This window comes from Alosa pseudoharengus, unplaced genomic scaffold (genome assembly GCF_046254945.1).
Source record: "Alosa pseudoharengus isolate Yale_2024_CS ecotype anadromous, Long Island Sound unplaced genomic scaffold, YU_APseudo_1.1 YU_APseudo_1.1_scf_22, whole genome shotgun sequence".
NCBI lineage: Eukaryota > Metazoa > Chordata > Actinopteri > Clupeiformes > Clupeidae > Alosa > Alosa pseudoharengus.
Window position 1 is genome coordinate 20,268,963 of NW_027468680.1, and position 20,000 is coordinate 20,288,962.

A 20,000-nucleotide genomic window follows, 5' to 3' on the forward strand; every position below is an offset into this window, starting at 1 on the left:
GACAGCAAAATCACTAAAAGCAACATGCAGGGATATCCATACAAGAGCCACCAGTCTTTTTAGACAGCACATGAGCTGATTGCCTCCTTTGCTCAAAATGGAGATGTATCCATCCAATTGAATGAAAAGGGTTCTGATCAATAAAACACGTGAATGCACAGCACTGGTGAGCAAAGGGCTGGCCAGGGCAGTTAATTAGTGAACTGAAAGACCCAATTAGTGGGATTGAAGGGTGGGATGGGTCTAAGGGTGGGTAGCCATATTGCCAAGCATACGCACATATTGTGCAGCGTCTGGATGCAGAAGACGTTCAATTAGGGGAGAAGGCTTTTTCCAGAAGTCTGCGCTCTGACCCCTGTGTGCTTTCTGCTCTCTATGCATACTGATTAGGGTGACACCCAGCTGGTCTGGCCGCTTGTAGTCAACACACACACACAAACACACGCTCACACACATGCATGCACATGCACACTCACACACATTTGTGATATAACAAGAGGGCTCAGGTGGATGTCAGAGAGCACAAACACTCTCCCACGCATGCACAGACAAGCACATATTGTGCTTGGATGCTCAGCTGGGTATATCAGAGAACATTAATTTGGCTTTATCCATATGGAGCAGTTGGGATTCTAATTACCTGATAAACTCCTCTTGTCAATTTCATTATGTGAGAAATCATCACTGATTGTGTGAAACAGAGCAACTGGAAAAAAATACTCTCCCCAAGGGGCAGGGTACCTACGTGCAGGCACCAAGGCTACACCTGAGACACAGTGAAAATATCAAATATAATTGCCATAATTTCACGTTTGTCAACTTTTGGTTTCCGAAAATTTCCTAAGGATTTACAGTAGGCCTATTAGCCATAATAATTAGTCGATAGACCAAGACAGCATCTTTGCTGGAATTATCATAAACTAGCCTACCTTTTTTTATGTTCATGTCTGTTTTGTTCACACATTGTTTAATACGTATTCATTTATGTCTCGAGAACTATCAAACATTCTAGTTATCAGGGTCAATTAGTGGGAATATCCATGTTCATATATTTTTAGGCTTTGGTAAGTTCATATTCTCTGCAATTTGCGTGTCTGTTTATTCTAGACTAAGAGGTGATGCGCACCGTCAGTATCGTCAGTAATTGACGTCTCTTAAAAGTGAAGGACATCTCATTTCTCCAAAAAGATCTCATGCACCCTATGATCTATTCTAGGCACTAGGCCGACTTGAAGAGACGGACAAAACTGCATCGCTTGATCCTTCTCGGACACCGTACCCAATCTGTCCGTTGTAAAGTTCTTTTGTCGAAAACAATTTAGTTTTTATTCTTAAACACGTCGAGATAAATTATACACGTTTCTATACTAATTACGTATAAGTCCGACATGTTATCATTTTATTTTTGTCACATTGTTTTGTTGTAATGTGCCGGGGTCAGAGGTCGGAGACGCTGATGATGTCATGCTCTGAAGATGGCTGAAGGGTGAGTTTTAAGTCGTCAAATACTTGTTTTGTTTTTAAAAGTGTCCTTTTGACTTATCCATGATTCAAGACAGGTTTATGCATCTTGTAGTGTTTATATGTATCTCTTAAATTATTTGGAACATGCAAATGTGTGTCATGGTATTAAACTGCGTTGGTCTGGTTGTCGGGAGTAGGAAGTCGCCTCTTGGTTTGTTTACAAAAATATTGCAGCAACGTTACTGATCAGACAGATTGCTTGTGAAATATTGCGTTCAATTACTCGATTCATGTTTATAACAGTAATGCTCTTATTTATATTAGATTTTTTTTTTACATTAATAATGACATTAGTTCATACGATTCCAACGAGTTAAATCAAAACCACCAAGCGAGTAGGATAACTCGCTAGCTAGTTGGCCGCTGTAACGTTAGCATTGTCGCTAGCAGCTAACGAAGCTACCCGACGACATTTGTTTAGCTACAGGCCAAACAAGTCATGTTTGCAAGCTTCAGGAGCAATGTTTAAAACAGTAGAATATTAGAAGCATTTAGATATGTGGCACCATCAAAATGTGAACATCAGCGCGTTAACTAGCTGTTTAAAACAGACAGCCGATGTTAATTTCTCCCACGTCATCGTGCCTTATGGTTCCAGGGAAGGAAGTTGGTGGGGAGGCTGGCTTCAGCAAAGCTTTCAAGCCGTCAAAGACAAGGTAAGCATTAATGCGTTGATCAGATTAACCTCGTGTTGCAACCAAATGTGTTGTGAGTAATTTGTGTAGTCTGGGAACCTTGATTGACTGACAGCATTAGCCTATCTGTCAAATCATCTAAGCCAAGTTTGCTTCTTCCTACAGTCCTCTGAAGCATATGAGTTTATCAAACGAGATTTGGCCGAATTCTCCAACGTGGTCCAACATGACACTGCTTGCTCTATCGTCGCCACTGCCAACGCCGTCAGAAGCAAACTAGCTGTAGGTATTACGAAGAGGATTTAACGTTTAAGATTTGGGTCATATTTCACCACTCGCGTGCCCGTTCGGACATGAATTGACCTTAGTCTGTTGACCAGCAACTTGACATAATATGATGGTGGCTAATTTTCCTCAGGTGGAAGGCTCTGCAGATACCTCAGAGAAGGTGAAGAAGAGCCTGTCCAACATTCTGGGGGTCATCACCGACACCCTTGCACCTCCACCAGACAAAACCATTGACTGTGATGTCATCACACTGGTGGCTACGCCTGCAGGCACAACAGAGGTGTATGACAGCACCAAGGTGAGTTATTTATGGTGCTGCTCAGTGGGGCTGATAAGTGGCAGTTGCTGAGAGTGGGGGTTATCCAGCCATCTTTTCAAAATGAAGTTGCAGGACCAGTTGGTTTGGTGTAAACAACGTTTTTAGGAGAATATTTGCTAGTCTGTTTAATTAGGAGTTAGTTAGGAAGCCAGCTGTAGATCATGTGATGTTGTAGTGCCTTAGGCTACTGGAGTGTTTTATTATGTGTGCTCATGTAAATGTTGTTCTTTAATGTAAGTTTTAAAGTGTTTGCCCCATGCAAATCCCTGTGTGTGTGTGTGTGTTTGTAAAATATTCTGTACGATATATAAATGAAGTGTATAGTACTAGTGTATAGCAATGATGTATCTGTCTGTTGTAGGCACGTCTCTACAGTTTGCAGGCAGATCCGGCTACATACTGCAATGAGCCTGATGGTAAGAAAGCTGCCCATTTTACCCTGCAGTGTGAAATCTTTATAGTGTTTACCAGGACTGGCCAGGGTCACAAAGTACACACACATACACACACACACACACACACACACACACACACACACACACACACACACACACACACACACACACACACACATATATATATATATATACATACACACACACACACACATACACAAATGCTGCTGTACTGCATTCTTCTTTGACCAGAAGTACATGTTTGAAACAACAGAGGCTTTCATTGTGAACATTTTAGTATGTCTCACTAAAGTAATGGCGAACACTCTTAACACTCATTATTAAAATTGTACTCATAACCACAGTTTGCCAAATGGCATTCATTGCCAGTGGATCAGAATGGCACTAAATTGTCTGTTTTACATTGGCGTGTATGAAAATAAAAGTCTATTTTTAATCAGTCATGTAACTCAGCAGATGACTGCAAAGACAAAAAGGCCGCTAGCAAGTTGGAGAGAGGGATATTTGCCATTCTTGCTAACACATACTCATGTGGCTGGATATTGGACAGCCTGGAGGCCCTTAAGGCAGATACACATGGAGCACAGCAGCGTCTTATTACAAACCCTGATTCACACGCTCGCCCTGGAGCTCTTGCTTACAGTGTGCTCTTGAGCTCCGTTTTGTTTGGTATGTGTCAGTGATGTCTATTTTTGTTGTGTGCTCTGCCTGCAGCTGCAGGCGTTTTACCTGAATTTTTTTCTAAGGCTGCCTCTTCGAGTCGTCAACTCGTGATTGAATAGATTTCGTTATATAGAATATAGAATAGATTGAATAGAATAGTTATAAAATAAGTAACTCTATGATAGTTGGGCTTGATACCTAGTGCAGCATATCGTTCAGTATTTGTATACTACACTTGCACATGTATAGTTTGTGTTGAGAGAAGGTGTTATTTTCTGTGTGAAGTGAAACGTTGGTCCTTGTGTGTCTGTAGGCCCTCCAGAGCAGTTTGATGCCTGGCTCTGCAGCTTCAGCCTGGAGGATAAGAAAGCAGAGATCTCTGAGCTCCTGGTCAACAGCCCATCTATCCGGGCCCTCTACACTAAAATGGTACACTCCACGCACCCGTTGCTCTTGTGGTTTCACCCCCAAATAGGTTGTTCGCTTGACAACACTTTTCATGAACATTGGCATTAATAGCAGTTTTTAGATATGCCCACGGGTAGAAACTTACCATCTTAGAATCTGTCCATTTTCTTCAGGATATGAAGAGTAGTGGACAAATAAGAATATTCAAGCCAGTTAGTTCATATTGACAGCACATGGCCAATATATGGGGCGCTACTACAGATTACAGATTCGCGAAGTTTCACAAAAATAATGGGTTGTAGAGAACCCGTATGCTGCATGACATGACACTCACCTAGCTGCAGATTTGATATTAAAGAGCTTGAAATTGCTCTCTGCCATGAGGGCCTAGGTAAGAGGGTAATCTATCTAAACTCTGAATATTCTTATTTCACTACGAGATATGACACTCCAACATGTGTCATCTTTTGTTATTTAAACATCTCTCTTAATGATTAACGCAGTCAGGGTCCAATAGCATAAGAGTGTCATTCCATCATAATTGATAAGCTTAATTGTCACTTGACAGTATGATATTATGACGATCTGGTAACGGTTGACTAATAGCACTCTGAGAGTTGTTAATTTCAGTTCCCTATGCCAGGCACTTCCTGGATGGTTTTTAGCGTTGTTTTAGCGTACCTGTTTACACGGACACGTTTGGGTGTTGCACTTAGTGAATGAGCATGTTAAGATGCTGAAGGATTTAACACAGGAAGGAGTGAACACAAAAGGAGCAGAATATAACAGAAGTTACCGGTACATTGACACTCCACTGGAAATATATGAGCTGCCTGAAGAGCATTCTGTGGCCTATAGTCCGTTTGAACAAATTTGTCAAATCATTAGAAATTGTTGATGAAAAATGACAGCGAATGACATCTTCACTAACATGCTTTGATATTGTTATGTCAACCAAGCAGGGTTTTATTACATTGTTAGCACCAGTTTCCAGTTTGTGACTTGTCATCCCACCAAACACCCATAACCTGGGTTTGAGTGAAGAAGAGCATCCTCCGACTGTGTGCTGTGCTTTTCATTTTGCTCTTGCCCTCTTAGTATCAAAACTTGGGCCTGCAAGTGTTGCAGCACTCTGCAGTGATGAAGCACAGGAAGTTGTTTTGAAATAACCTGTGATCCCTGTCCATATCCAGGTACCTGCGGCTGTGGCCCACGCAGAGTTCTGGCAGCGGTACTTCTACAAGGTCTTTCAGCTCGAGCAGGTATGGTCTCGTCCAATATGAGAGTTCCCTTCAGTGATTGTGTACTGCACTCTTACCGGTCAGACATCTAAAGCTTTAAAATAACAGAAGAGGTGGTATTTGCCTCTTGCCAAACTCAATGTACAGGGTATGCCCTTAGTGTCATTATTTTTGGGAAATGATGCTAAGGGGGTACCTTGACAAATGGTTTTCCGGGTGCACAGCGGCAATTACTGCCGCCATTCTCCCTGTTATAAGTCAGTGTATCATCAGATTGAGTTCTGTCATTTTACATAGTGTTGCTTTTAACATTTCCCTGAGATGAAAAGGTTAGATTGTGTAGACTCTTTAGCTGCTCTCCACAAGTCACATTGTGATGCAGAATCGTTCCTTATTATTCTTTCCACCATGCAGGCCACAGGGAAATGGCTAGAGGTAATGGTTTTGTAGTATACCTGGTGTCTCATATCATTCAGCCAAACATAGCAGAAGATGGACAGAGAAACCATTGTCCATAGTTCGATTAGCTTTGTTTGATTAGTTGAACTGCCCCTGATGTCTGCTTTGTCGTACAGTGTAGCAAACCCTTACAGAGGTAACCCTGTCTGTCTGAGGGCTTGACCCCTCGTGCCCCCTCCATGTCAGTCTTAGAGACACTTTTGTTTTGAGCCCTCTCTCCTGTGCTCCATTGTTAAGTGACTTTCCTGTCCTCCCAGCGTCATAAGCCCCTGGTGTCAAGTGTGAGTATGAAGTGCTCTTTAGTCCCTCTAGTGGTGATTAGGCTGTGTTACAACAAAACACTGCTTTTCAAATAGCTCTTCAAAGCACTGCTCTTCAAATAGTGAATGAGTTGTGAATGCTTTGTGAATGCTTCATCATGGCTTAAAAAACCCCACAGTAAATAGACATTTGCTTTGGCTTTCTGTAGTAACGTGTGTGTGTGTGTGTGTGTGTGTGTGTGTGTGTGTGTGTGTGTGTGTGTGTGTGTGTGTGTGTGTGTGTGTGTGTGTGTGTGTGTGTGTGTGTGTGTGTGTGTGTGTGTGTGTGTGTGTGTGTGTGTGTGTGTGTGTGTGTGTGTGTGTGTGTGTGTGTGTGTGTGTGTGTGTGTGTGTTGCAGGAGGAGGCCCGGAGAGTGGCGCTGAAGCAGAGAGCGGAGCAGACAGCTCACCGTTCTGAGCGAGAAAGTCTGGGCTGGGAGGAGGAGGAAGAGGGTGAGTCAAGGGGGAGGAACGACTGCAGTGGCATATAACAAGTCACCACAAAGGTTACAGCTAAAGGTTACAAAGGCAGACATTCTTGCTGGATACGGGGAAGTGAATTGCTTTTTTCTCTTTGGCCCTCATCTTTTTTTCTGGGATTTGCTCTTTTGTGCTCTGCTCTGTTACCCTCATTCTCTACATACCCTCTGTCACTCACTCATTCACTCATTTCTTTTCATTTACCTGCCCCCCCCCTCTCTCTCTCCCTCTCTCTTACCCCTGTCTCCCTCTCTCAGATGACTTTCTAGGGGCCACCTCCACATCTCGTCTGGACTTCACCCCACCCCTGGATGACCCCACCCGCACCTCCCTGTCCCCCGTCTCCTCCACCCCCCTGGCCCTGACGGCCCCCCATATCTCCGTGTCGCCCTCAGCCAGTCAGGGTGCCTTCTCCCCAGGCCACGCCTCGGACGTCACGCCCTCGCTCAGCAGCGACAGCGTCAGCCTGCCCACCCAGCTGGAGGCCCTGCCCAGCTCCGTGCCCATGCCCGTGCCCGCAACCGCGTCCCCCCCACAGCCCCTGGCCCAGGAGCTGAGTCTGAGGCTGAGCGAGGCCAGCCTGGAGGAGGTGGAGGTGGAGGTGGAGGAGAGCCCGGAGGAGCAGCAGCAGCAGACAGGAGGAGAGCGGCAGAGTGCTCCCCAGCTGGAGGTGGTCAGGGATGGGCCACCCCCAGAGGAGCAGCCCCCGGCAGCGCCCACGGCCAGGACGGAGACCACCAGAGAGGACGGACCACAGGATCTGAGAGTGTTTGAACTGAACTCGGACAGCGGCAAGTCCACACCCTCCAACAATGGCAAAAAAGGTGAGAGAGATGATCACTTTTCTATTGCTGTGGGCTGTGGCACATTTGTACATTCCTGGTTCTCTGAGAATACTCCAGTTCAAGCATCAATAAACTGACCCTACCTATGTATTTGCTAACAGACGGTGGCAATAATTCAGTTTGTAGAATATTTAATTTTGCAATGTTGGACATCACACTTTATTCCATTACTCGCAACACTTGAGTTGTTGATTTTTACCATAGCAACACATCGGTAGTGAATCGGGTCACAATTGCATATTTCACCTACAGGTTGAAGTGTTTAGTTTGTGATCAGAAGAGTGTGTGTGTGTGTGCGTGTGTGCGTGTGCGTGTGCGTGTGTGTCTGTGTGTGTATTAGGCTCCAGCACAGATGTCAGTGAGGACTGGGAAAAGGACTTTGACTTGGACATGACAGAGGAGGAGGTGCAGATGGCCCTGTCTAAGGTGGACGGCACTGCAGAGGTGAGAGCCCATTGGCTTACCATTATCCCTACACTCACTCTTTCACCACTGGCCTTCTCAGTGCAAGTCAAATCTTTTCTGAGTAATATTTTTGGAAATATTTCAAAAGGCATGATTTTAACCAAAAGTACACACACACACACACACACACACACACACACACACACACACACACACACACACACACTCTCATCCAGTTCCTTGAATGCTGTTCCCCTCTCTCTCTCTCTCTGTGGCAGTTGGAGGACGAGGACTGGGAAAATTGGGACTAAACTGGAAGACTGACCAACCAAGGATTTATTGTCCCACCCTGCCCCATCGAGACGAGTTGCAGCTGCAGACTACATGCTTACTGACCTTCTCAGCCCACTGTCATCAGCAAAGACAGTGCCACTCCACAAAACAAAGATATACACAAACACACACACACACACAGGCGCGTGCACACACACACACAGGTGCGTTCACACGGATCACTCGCCACCTTCATCCCCCTTCCTCTGCCCTGTCATCGCAATAAAGGTCAGCTCCCATCTTGCATTGCCCCGGCGGCCATTTTGTGCGCCCAGTGTTTTAGTGGCCCAGTGCTTCTCTAAAGGGTGTGTTTGTGGGTAATGGGGTAGTAGTAAGCCTTAGAGCCTACTTTAGCATTGGGGCTGGTAGCTTCCACATCTGACTAACACTTTTGAGCAGAGACGGATCAGCCAGTGCGCGAGTCATACCGGCATACAACGGAGTGGTTGCCATAGTTCCTGTCCTCCTTCAAAGCATAAATATGATAATAATGATAAAAAAAGAATCCATTTTATGTACAGTAGGTGTGTTATGCCAACACTACCCCAAGAAGAAAGGGTTCCGGCTTCAGGCTTTCTAATAGCCATTGACTGTAATGCTGCTTGTTGCCTCCAGAAGATAGCAGAAAAAAGCTCCTTTAAGCTCAAATATGAATATATGTACCTTTTCTTTTTTCTTTTCTTCCAGTGGTGTGCTGGAGTGTTTTTTCCTCTGTTGATCTTTTGTCTACTATATTAATTACTAATAACCTCCTGTCTCATGCTAGGTCAAAGTGCAAAAAGGACTTTGGCTTCATGGACTGGCAGAACATTGAAAGTCCTGAAATGTTTATTAAGTACAGTCACCAATCAGCAACATGGCGGCCTTGGGAGACAGAGAATGTGTTTTGTCTAAAGAAAAAAAAAAGATGAGTTGACTAAACACAGCCAGTACTTGTTGCATCATTCGCATTATGTCTTCATGTCTAAATTCTCCTGTTCACTGGGTGAGGAAATGACAACTGCGTAACATTTGTAATATTGATTGCAACATGATGCAAGATCTGGTCTACTGTCTGATGTCTTTTTTTTCACCCCCTCTTGTCAGTTGTCCGATGTTCTCCTCAGATGATATGGCTGTTGTCTGATGGCTTACAGCTCTCTCTCTCTCTCTCTCTCTCTCTCTCTCTCTCTCTCTCTCTCTCTCTCTCTCTCTCTCTCTCTCTCTCTCTCTCTCTCTGACATCTATTGTGATGCAATAAGAAAAAGAAAATCATGTGGAGCAGATCCACAAAGAGTCACAGATGAGGATATGCTGTGCTCTGGAAAGCAAGTTGGAAGGTTTTGCTAATTGTGTCCCAGTCACACAAGACCCCCTAGACACAGAGCTTAAGTGACAATGGTTCCTTCAGCCCTAGCCGATTACACTGGATGTAGTGATAAGGAAATATTATTTGCGCCTTTTTTTGTACTTTTATGTCCCAGATGCACCATTGTTTTGGATTTCTCTTCAGATTTGACACTAATGTGAATGCAATTCAGTTTTAATTACAGAAATTAATTAAAACTGCAAAAAAAAGCAATTCCGTTTTAATTTACAGAAAATCAGTGGGTCTTCCCACTGAGGGAATGCAGTCAATATGGATGGGTAAACTAATCTGAAGTGAATTGAGAAGTTGATTGTCTCAACACCATGCTTGGTATTGCATGCCGATGAAGTCATCATCCTCTACTGACTGTTGTACTGCTGCTGTCAACATGCTTGGCCACTGACTGTCTCATGTGTTGGGAGATTTAACTTAATTAGAAATACTTATTTCTAATAATGTAATATGTGTTGCATGTCTTTATTCTCTGTCTCTCTTTCTCTCTCTTGCTTTCTCTCTCTAGCATCAATTACACACACAAACACCCACACACACACATTTATCTTCTCTCTCTTTTACATATTTGCACTTTAAACAATACTCGGTTGGAAGCTGTTGATTTTTTTAAGTGATTATATTTCAAGTTCTATTTTTCAAACTAGTGTCATTAAAACAAATCTCATGACATATGCTGGTCTGTGTTCAAATATTAATGTAGATATTAGTCACCAGGTCTAAAGAGGGACCCTCTGTCCCCATGCCCTCATATCACTCCTCTTTCCATGACATCTGTGAAGGCTTAACCATGCCATAGTTAGATTAACCATGCCATAGTTTGATTAACCATGTGATGGCTTGATTAACCATGTGATGGCTTGATTAACTGTGTAATAGTTTCATAATTGTCAAGGAGTTTCCCCTTTACCTTTTGAATTGTTGAGTCAGATAATACTAGGGTGGTTTTTATGAGAGGTGTGTACCAGATCTTAGCCAAATCTCCATCTCTGATGGGGTTATCTCATTTTCGAAAAGCCCAATCTAGACACTCTACACCCAGATCTTATTTGATGAAAAATGCCAGATTCATATAATGATGTCCATCTAAATTATTGAATAATGGCTCGGGCCAGCTGGAATGAACAGCACCATGGTTACCCTATGATATGATCAATGGTGGCACAAATATGTGCGTCACAAAGTCTCAAGATTCACATCACAAAGATGGGTTCTGTTGCTTCTTACAATCTTGTGTATGAAGAAGGCACTTCCCTGTTCCAATTCAGCAACAGGCGGGCTAGGTGTCTATATGGTCCACTCTGTGCCCAGAAGCTTTCCAGCACTTGCTTCCATTGAACAGTAGTCCTCTTGCACTCCATCCAGTCCAGTCAGAAAACTGCAGAAAACAAAAACTGCTAAAGGGTAGGCACTACAGACTCATCTGGCTAATCTCCAAAGGATGTTTTCTCAAGATAAAAGAAAAATGATGGTACGAGAAAAATTACATAAAGTGCCAATATTAATCTTGGACTTTGATCATGATTCTTAATATATTTGAGTGACGCTATAGTATAGCCTCTCGCGGGATTAAAAAAAGAAAATGCAAATGTAGGCATAATGGCCAGTAGGTGGCGGTGTGAGCACATAAATGCTGATAAATGCCATTCCTGAAACACGAGTGTAGCGCAATGGGTGGGTGGATGGAAAGGTAGAGGCTTTTCCTTTTCTTCACCTCAAGGCAGTCACACACCCTAGACATACAGATAAATGTACTTGAATGTAACAAAGTGGTGATATGAAAACAGTTTTTTTTTCACCTTTACCTTCCTTCACAGGGAAAGTAGCCTACAGGTATGGTCTCCGTCTGGCGGTTGTGCGTAGTGTGCGTGTGTGTGTAATTTAGGCCAAGAGAACACCTGCAATGCAATGCGGTTTTTTTCTTCTGTCACCATGTCACTGTTAGGGGCCTCACTCTCTTGCTCGTTCATTTGATCTCGCTCTCTTGCTGGTTTAGACAGCATGGCATTTCCCCTTTTTAATCATGCCCTCATGAAAGCACTACTGTCTGCTCTAGGGAGTGAGTCACATATCATACGCTACGTCGGCTAGGCCCTACTCTGTACATGCTAATACACTGCTACAATTATATCATAAGCTTCAACTCGTAACTACCATCACTCCCATAAAATTAACAATAACATGTGCCACCATATGACAAGCAGGTGCTAGGCCATGTCATTTTGATGAGCCTACTTATCAGTAGCTACGTGTAGCCTATGTCTTCAGTTCAGTAATGACAGTTCTGCCTACCCCCACCCCCAACTGATTCATACCTCATTTCCTGTTACTTGGTTATTTTGGGTAACGTTATTGTTTATCTGTAGCTGCTACAAGACAACCCTTTTGGATAGCATGCTTTTTAAAAACTAAAGCCCCACGTTTTACTGGTCACCTTACGTAAAAAGTAGATTTGAAAATGTTGTCCTTGTTGTATCATGACCTGCAGAAAGGGAGGTGGCATTATTGCTAATTCTAAACCTACTCCACTTCTTGTTTTTCTTATGCACATTATTTCATTTTGAGTGTGAGGCATAAATCCATTTCTTCGTTCCTCCCATCATGTGCTCCCATGATGTGGCCTTTATGGTGGGAGTGACTGTTCATTCTTCAGCGCCCAAGAGAGGGAAACCCAATCGCTCGTGCGCAGCTCCAAGCCTACGGAGAGAGCCTATGGGGAGGGCTCAAGCTGCACCTCTGCTCGGTGGAATGTGCAGAGGTGGTGGGGCAAGGGGTGGGGGAGCTAGCTGCAAAGACAGAAAGGGGCTTGGTGCACTAAATATCTGCAGGTGTAGATGTGTGTGTTTGTGTGGGGGGAAGAATACTGACGGTTGAGTGACATTCACTGTCTGCTTCATTGGCTGTTATTGGTCCCTAACAGAGAAAGAAAGAATGAGAGAGAGGCATGGAAAGCAGGGGGAAAAGATGGTAAAAGCTCCTCTTCCAGAGAGCAGGGCCTCTGCCTCCAGCCTCAAGTCAATTATTTACGTTCTGAAGTAGTTTCCCTTTTTAAATGTATATGAAGTCACCCCCAATAAAGACCCTCCACTGACTCCATACAACACCCCCTCATAATAAGTGGCTGTTGTTTTCTCCTCACATCCCAACAGGAGGTGGGGGGGGTCCTTGTGTCTCATCCCTTAACAGTGGTGCACTGTCTACCCATTCAACACAGCACTGTGTTTTGGAGGGTGGGGGTCCTTCTCTAAGCTCCTCTGGCTTGTCCTCCAACAAAGCCCCTTACCTTTCCCAGCATGCCTTTCAGACGTGGGGAGCTGCCGCTGGTATTGTGCATGTGAAGTGATGCTGCATGAGAGGAAGTGCCTGTGGTCGGGGCCTGGTTAAGAGGGTTCCCACACAGTCAGCCCGAGCCGTTGGACCTGCAGCACAGCAGACGTCTGTAAGAGGGCCATGGTGCAGAGAGGGGACGTGCTTAGCACAAAACACACACACACACACAGACACACACACACACACACACACACACACACACACACACAGAGGAGAGTAGCCTACCATTTGGTCTTACAGTGCTACCTTTTTTTTAGCCTGTTTGTGTGTTTCTAAATATGCTTGTGTTGTGTGGACAAAGCTCTGCCAAGTTCTCCTGTGTTCAACGGGGGAGCAAGAGTTGCCTGGACTTCGTTTATTGTTCAGCATGTATTATGACTTCTCCTGTGAATAAGTCTATTTGATAGATGCCTAAAGAAATGAATGTAAGTGCAGTGAATGTTGTTTCGCCTAGCTGGTTTTAACAGTAGAGACGGAAAGTGAGTGACATATTTCATTAGTGCTTTAACGCAGGATCCCATTACTGTGAACACACACATACCACATACCCTGCATGTGACTATGTGTGTGTATGTGTGTAGCAGAACATTATGTGTGAGTGGTATGTGTGTTCTTGGTTTCTATTCTTGCCAGGGGCCTATGCAGCAAAATCACCCAAGAGAACTCACTTGTGGGTTACTTTTGCAGGGGTTTGGCACAACCTCTGCAAGACTGATACAGGGAACAACAGTTGGCGTTTGCCGGAATATTGGCAGCCCCCTCCGAGTTTTGCATGGCTCCACGGTTGGCACGAGGAGACTGGCATGTCTGGGGGTTCTGGCCAAGCTAAGTTTTCCATTTTTGGATTTGTGTTACTGACCTTGGCATCGGCCGTGTTGCTGAAAGCGATGAGTCGGAGATGCCTGTGGTTTGGTTTTCGTGAGGTTAAAGATTGAGCATTCCTTTTGCTGCAATTTGTTTTGTTTGCTTTGGAATTCGTCATCTTGAGGCAATTGATGATGCACAAGGGCTGAATCTGCAGTTTTTAATAAAAATAACCATCACACACAGACAGCGTTGAACTAGAGCAGCGCTAAATGAAATGCCATTTTTAATATGGACAAAGGTGCCTTGCGGTCAAGTTACATTGCTGGACATCTCCACTCCACATCATTGTTTTGTCTGTTGGGTCAACCTCTGCAACAACTCAACCTCTGTCCTTGTCCACCAATACAGGCCCTCAGCCAAGTACTCTTTGTGAAGTATCTGTGTGATTACTGTATGAGACTCACTGTATAAGTGCTCAGTGAGAGACTCCTGTACCTGCACACTCACCAGAGGAGAGCGTTGAGATTGGGGGGCTGCTGAGCTCCACTCTGCCCCAGATGAGAGGGTGGGAATGGCTGCCTGAGGGACATCTGCTCCCCCGTGATGAGATTACGGGTAGACTCCTGGATGGGGGGAAAAATCCAGCGCTACAGTAGATTAAGCTCCAAATATAGGGCAGGCGCTGGAATATATGTCATACCTACCTGCATGCTCATACCCCCCCCTCATCATTTGTTCTTCTCTTTTTCCATCTCTTGCTTCCTAACCCCCAGCCCCCCTCCATGTCTTGTCTCAGAATCCAGTTCTGTCTAAAAAGGCAGTCCTTTGTTGTATGCATCCTTTGATGTTGTGTGTCTGTGTGTGTGTGTGTGTGTGTGTGTGTGTGTGTGTGTGTGTGTGTGTGTGTGTGTGTGTATGTGTGTGTGTGTGTTGAAGAAATAGAAAAAGAGAAAGATAAAAGGAGAGTGATAGCAAAGGGAGATGAGTTGTTCATTAAGATGTCTGACACCCCTTTCCACTTTGCCGTCAGATGCTTTCTACTGCCACCGGGTGAGTCTGTAGGTGGTCAATGAGCAGTAGCCCCAGAAAACACGCAAAAGGTGGAAAGACAGAGAAGAGAGAGAGAGAAATAGAGAGAGAGAGAAAAGAGAAAAACAACTCTGTGCTACGAGCAAGCACTTCAGATGAAATTGGTAACCATAGAAACAGCACCTTTTCCCCCTCCCTTCTCTCTTGTTGGGCAACACTCATGTTCCCCTGACGACTGCTAAATTAGCTGAGCTGTAGTGGCCGAGTGCGAAGGGGTCCCGTCTGGACGAGAGAGAGAGAGACAGAGACAGAGAGAGACAGAGAGAGATACAGAGGCAGAGAGAGCAATGCTTACTACCACCTTGGTTGACATATGGCTGTGCTACCCACACCTCCGTCTCAAAGGGCCAACGGCTTCGTTAAGGCGTTTCTGCAGCCTGGCACTAATGATGACCACAGGATGACCACACTGTCAACACTTCCAGCGCAGTGCTGGGACTCCTCTCAAGCTGCAGGGTAGAACCTCAAGCCACCCACACCACGATCCCCCACCTTCGTCCACATCATTGCTTCAGACCCACACAAGTTCCAGGTGAAGCAGCTTCCCACTGCATATAAATATACATGGCCACTATACATGGACCTCATGCAAGTAAAATCTCTGTTGCTGTTTCACTGACTGCTAGCCTAATGGTGAGTTCTGCTGATAGTGACACATCACTGATTTGTTGTATGGTTCATTGATAGTGACCGATTGGTTAGCCCAGCTTCAGGTGAAGTGGGACAGGTGAAGTTGGGATGTTCCAGGAACTGATTGTGAGACAGCTCATCTGCTTAGCCTTTTTTATCCACGGCATGCTGGAGGGGCACTTGACCCACTTCTGAAATGTTTTATGAATAGTTTAGCACTATTGCTCACCTCACTAGCTGTGATAGCAACCTGTAGTATAAAGGCCTATTCACTGTCACGGAGGCACCTTGTTTCAGAAGAGCTCAGGAAAATGACCATGTTCCAAATAACAAATAGTGTGGGACAGTAGGGTGTATTTGTTCCTCCTCATTTTACTGTGACTCAGCTATACTCACTAGTCACTACCCAATTGACATTTCTAAATATAAAATATAGTTCTCTGTCCCAAATCCACAGCTGCTAAAATCTATCCTACTTTGTGAAAGCCAAAAGATAAATAAGAATGGACAAGACAACTGCTAAAATAATCAGTTGTCCAAGATGTTATAACCATTCCATGCTGATGCATAATAGTATTCCCTGCTGCCAAACATGTACTTTATCAGATACACATTGTGTTGTGTTGTCAAGCAACTGGGTGAATAGACATTTTGTTCTTTTTGTTTCGAAGGGACGCTTCCAAGTCCTCTCCTGTTCTGTATTGCACATTGGTCAAGTAGTGGTCGTGTTTATGCACTTCATGGTGTATGACCATGTCCTTAAAGAGGGGACAAGGGGTCAGTCTGAGGTCAAGCCAGTGAGACACAGTCAGAGGTTGTCTTTTTCACTGTAAGAAGATACCAGCATCATCCATCTCCTACAACTACAAGCAGCCTTGTATGAGAGAGATGCTGTGTGATTCTGTGTGCTCCGAGACACGCTAAGCACCAATGTTTCCATCGACCTACACAGGGCAACCGGAGCAGAAAACACCCGCCAACAAAGGAGGACAACGTGTTTCTTTTCAACGCTTTATGTGTTCGGAACGATTCACACCACTTCCCTTTCAAAGGCATTCACACTGACTTATACGGGTTAAATCTAGGTTAAGTGCACTGCCTCCATGGCATGACCTTCTGAGTACTTTCTCCAGATCACTCGGCCACCCACTCTCCATCCCTAGCCCTAACCCCAACCCCCCAACACCCTTCATGAGATCCACCACCACCCCCACCCCCACCCCCTGGCTGCCCAGGGAGGGAGGCCTTTCGCTGGGCCTCCAAGTGCCCCCGGTGCCTTATTCACCAAGAAATCACTGCAACACAATTACATTAGCAGCGGAAACAGGGGGCGGCTCACCCCCCAAGAATCCAGGGAATGTTGCTTTGAAAGCAGCCAACAGCGGCGCACAAAGAGCCCCTTCTCCAGCGCACACACACTCTCCTGCTCCAGAGGCTCCTCAGGTCCGGAGCTCAAGATCCGGCTGCTGCTAGGCCTTCTGTGTGCGTGAGGTGTGTGTGTGCGTTGGTGCTGGTATGTGTGTGTGTGGGTGAGTGTGTGCTGGTGTTGTTATGCTGTTGCATTGCTCTGATATCTGGTGAGTGTGTGTGTGTGTGTGTGTTTGTGGTCTTGAATATCCTTGTGTGTTTCCTTCCTTTTCTTGTATGTAAATCATCATGGTGTATGAATCTCATACAGTATATGTGATTTATGTGTGTGCTGCTGATATTTCCATATTTTTTGCTGTATGTGTTGTGTATTTCAGTCTATATGGGTTTCTGTGTGTGTGTGTGTGTGTGTGTGTGTGTGTGTGTGTGTGTGTGTGTGTGTGTGTGTGTGTGTGTGTGTGTGTGTGTGTGTGTGTGTGTGTGTGTGTGTGTAAGGAGAGCTTTTCCCCTCAGAGCTGATGGGATATGGGAGTTTTTGGTGGGGGCTCAGTGAGATTTTCCCAACGTGTATGTTTTAAAAACATCTCAAAGATTGAGTTTAACCTCAGAGCCCTCCGCTCTGTACACAGAGACTATGGGAATAAAGCAGCAAACACAGCCTGCAGCTCTCTCTGTCTCTCTCACTTTGAGAGTGTGTGTGTGTCTGCATTTAGTCTGTGTCTGTGTGTGAGTATGAATGTGAGAGTCTTAGTGTATTTGTGTGACACTAGAACAGTTCTTGAGTGAGTCTTTGGGCATGCATGCATATGAATATGCAAAATGTCATTTGCGTTTTTGTATGCATGCAAAAACATATTTAGTTCTTGTTTGTGTGTGTGTGTGTGTGTGTGTGTGTGTGTGTGTGTGTGTGTGTGTGTGTGTGTGTGTTTGTGTTTGTGTGTGTGTGCCCCATGTGTATGTGTCCAACAACCTGCATACAGTATGCTCATGAATCAGTACGTGATGAGGAACATGTTTGCGATTGCTTCTCTGCTCACACTCGTCCGCGGCGTAATTGAATTATTTGTGGTGGTCGCTGTAGAACGGCCTGTATCTCATACCGAGTGTCCTGCCTGTACAGAGGAAGCACGGAGAGTGCTGTGGCCTTGGCCCTGACTGTCTCCGGGGACAGCTGGAGGGGGAGCGGAACGATCACGCAGGTTTACAGAAAGTGACAGCGGGAGCAGGGGACTCTTAGTCTCTTAGGCCCATTGGGTCTGGTCGGTTCTGCTCCGCTGTCTCTCCACGTAGCGTTCCGCTCGAGAACACACCAAAGAATGGCATCTGTCAGGGTTCTCTAGCTCCGGCCAGTTCGAAAGGGTGCTAAGCCCATGTAAAGCTCTCTCTGTGTTTGCCTTGTTCCCTCTCAGTCAAAGCCCACCTGCCATCACTGCTACTTCTGCTTTCCACATTCCTTTTACAGGCATCCAGATTGTGATGTGTTGAAAGCGGTCGACTCTCTCCCGTCCCCCCAAACTCTATGATTAAGAATTGTTTTGTTCTGTACAATTATCTAAACCACTTCAAGTATTCGAACGCGCAGGGTTAAGCAACCAGCCTTTTCGTAGTCAAATTACACCGCACACAACAGCCACCTTCAACAACAATCTTCAATGTCTCCAACTTTTCAGCGAGGTTCAAAAGATTAGTATCTGATGGCGCCAAAATGGTGCGATTGAAATGCCACGAGCTTGGTTCGTGAGAGACGCTGGAGCTTGGCAGGCCCGTCTGGTGAGTCGTGAGGCTGCATGTAAACAGAGTCATTATGGAGCCTAATTCCCCGGATCGCTTTACCTCCTTATCTCCCCCCATGCTCCTCCTGTACCTTATCACTCACCCTCACAGCCCCAGAGACAGAGGAGAGGCTGCTTAGGAAGTGTGTGTGTGTGTGTGTGTGTGTGTGTGTGTATGTATGTGAGGGAGAGAGAGAGAGAGAGAGTATGTGTGTGTGTATGTGTGTTTGTGAAGAAGAGAGAGAGAGAAAGAGTGTGTGTATGTGTGTGTATGTAAGGAAGTGAGAGAGAGAGAGTATGTGTGCGTGTGCTTATGTTTGTGTGTGTATGTGTATATGTGTGTGTGGGTGTGGGTTTGGATGTGTGTGTGTGTGTGAAGGAGAGAGAGAGAGAGAGAGTGTGTGTGTGTGTGTATGTGAGGAAGTGAGAGTGATTATGTTTGTGTGTGCTTATGTTTGTGTGTGTGTGTGTGTGTGTGTGTGTGTGTGTGTGTGTGTGTGTGTGTGTGTGTGTGTGTGTGTGTGTGTGTGTGTGTGTGTGTGTGTGTGTGTGTGTGTGTGTGTGTGTGTGTGTGTGTGTGTGTGTGTGTGTGTGTGTGTGTGTGTGTGACAGAGAAACAGAGAGAGAGTGTGTGTGTGTGTTTAAAGAGAGAGCACAAGAGGGCTGGTAGATGAGAGATGGAGGAGCAGATAGAGGTGAGTAGGGGGAATGGCTGAGTGACATCCAATGTCCATTATATCAACACAGTTATTCTTATCTGATATGCGGAGGAGAGGTGAGGAGAGAGAGAGCAAGAGAGGTAAAGAGGGAGGGAGGGAGGGAGGGAGCGAAGGAGGCAGGGAGGCAGGAAGGGAAGAGAGAGAGGAAGGAGGTTGTCAACAAGGTCTTAGACTTTTTATTACCTGACCATTTCCCTTTTCAGAATGACAAATTTATATTCATAGCCCTGCCACAGAAATAAATATCAAGCCCTCTAAAGGTTAATGAAATGGCTGCTGCCAGCTCCCAGGAACCCAACACACAAACACCAGCCTGCCGCAGGCTGCCATGGTAACACACCAATTGCTGATTTATTTCTCTGATAATTAGGAGTGAACACGACTGGCCCTGAGGGTCTCTTTGTCTGTGGGCACGCGCGCACACACACACACACACACACACACACACACACACACACACTCCTGTAGATGCAAACAAACAAACAACACACACACACAAAACCACCACACGTACACAAACAGTTCTAGACAACATTATTGTTTTTAACAAAACTTTTTGATAACCCAACATGCATTGTGTTTTGTTTTTTGCTGAATTAAGTAGTGGGTG

The 20,000-nt window shown here is 45.1% G+C and overlaps 1 protein-coding gene across 1 annotated transcript; it reads left to right on the forward strand.

Moving 5' to 3' along the window:
* Positions 1–1,446: 1,446 nt before the first annotated feature.
* bsdc1 (BSD domain containing 1) lies at positions 1,447–10,347 on the forward strand. The gene is made up of 11 exons (XM_076299298.1): positions 1,447–1,486; positions 2,123–2,180; positions 2,325–2,441; positions 2,578–2,745; positions 3,128–3,182; positions 4,159–4,274; positions 5,447–5,515; positions 6,612–6,705; positions 6,990–7,556; positions 7,918–8,021; positions 8,261–10,347. The coding sequence occupies exons 1-11, from the start codon at positions 1,476–1,478 to the stop codon at positions 8,291–8,293; spliced, it is 1,392 nt and encodes a 463-aa protein (XP_076155413.1). The 5' UTR covers positions 1,447–1,475; the 3' UTR covers positions 8,294–10,347.
* The last annotated feature ends 9,653 nt before the right edge of the window (positions 10,348–20,000 follow it).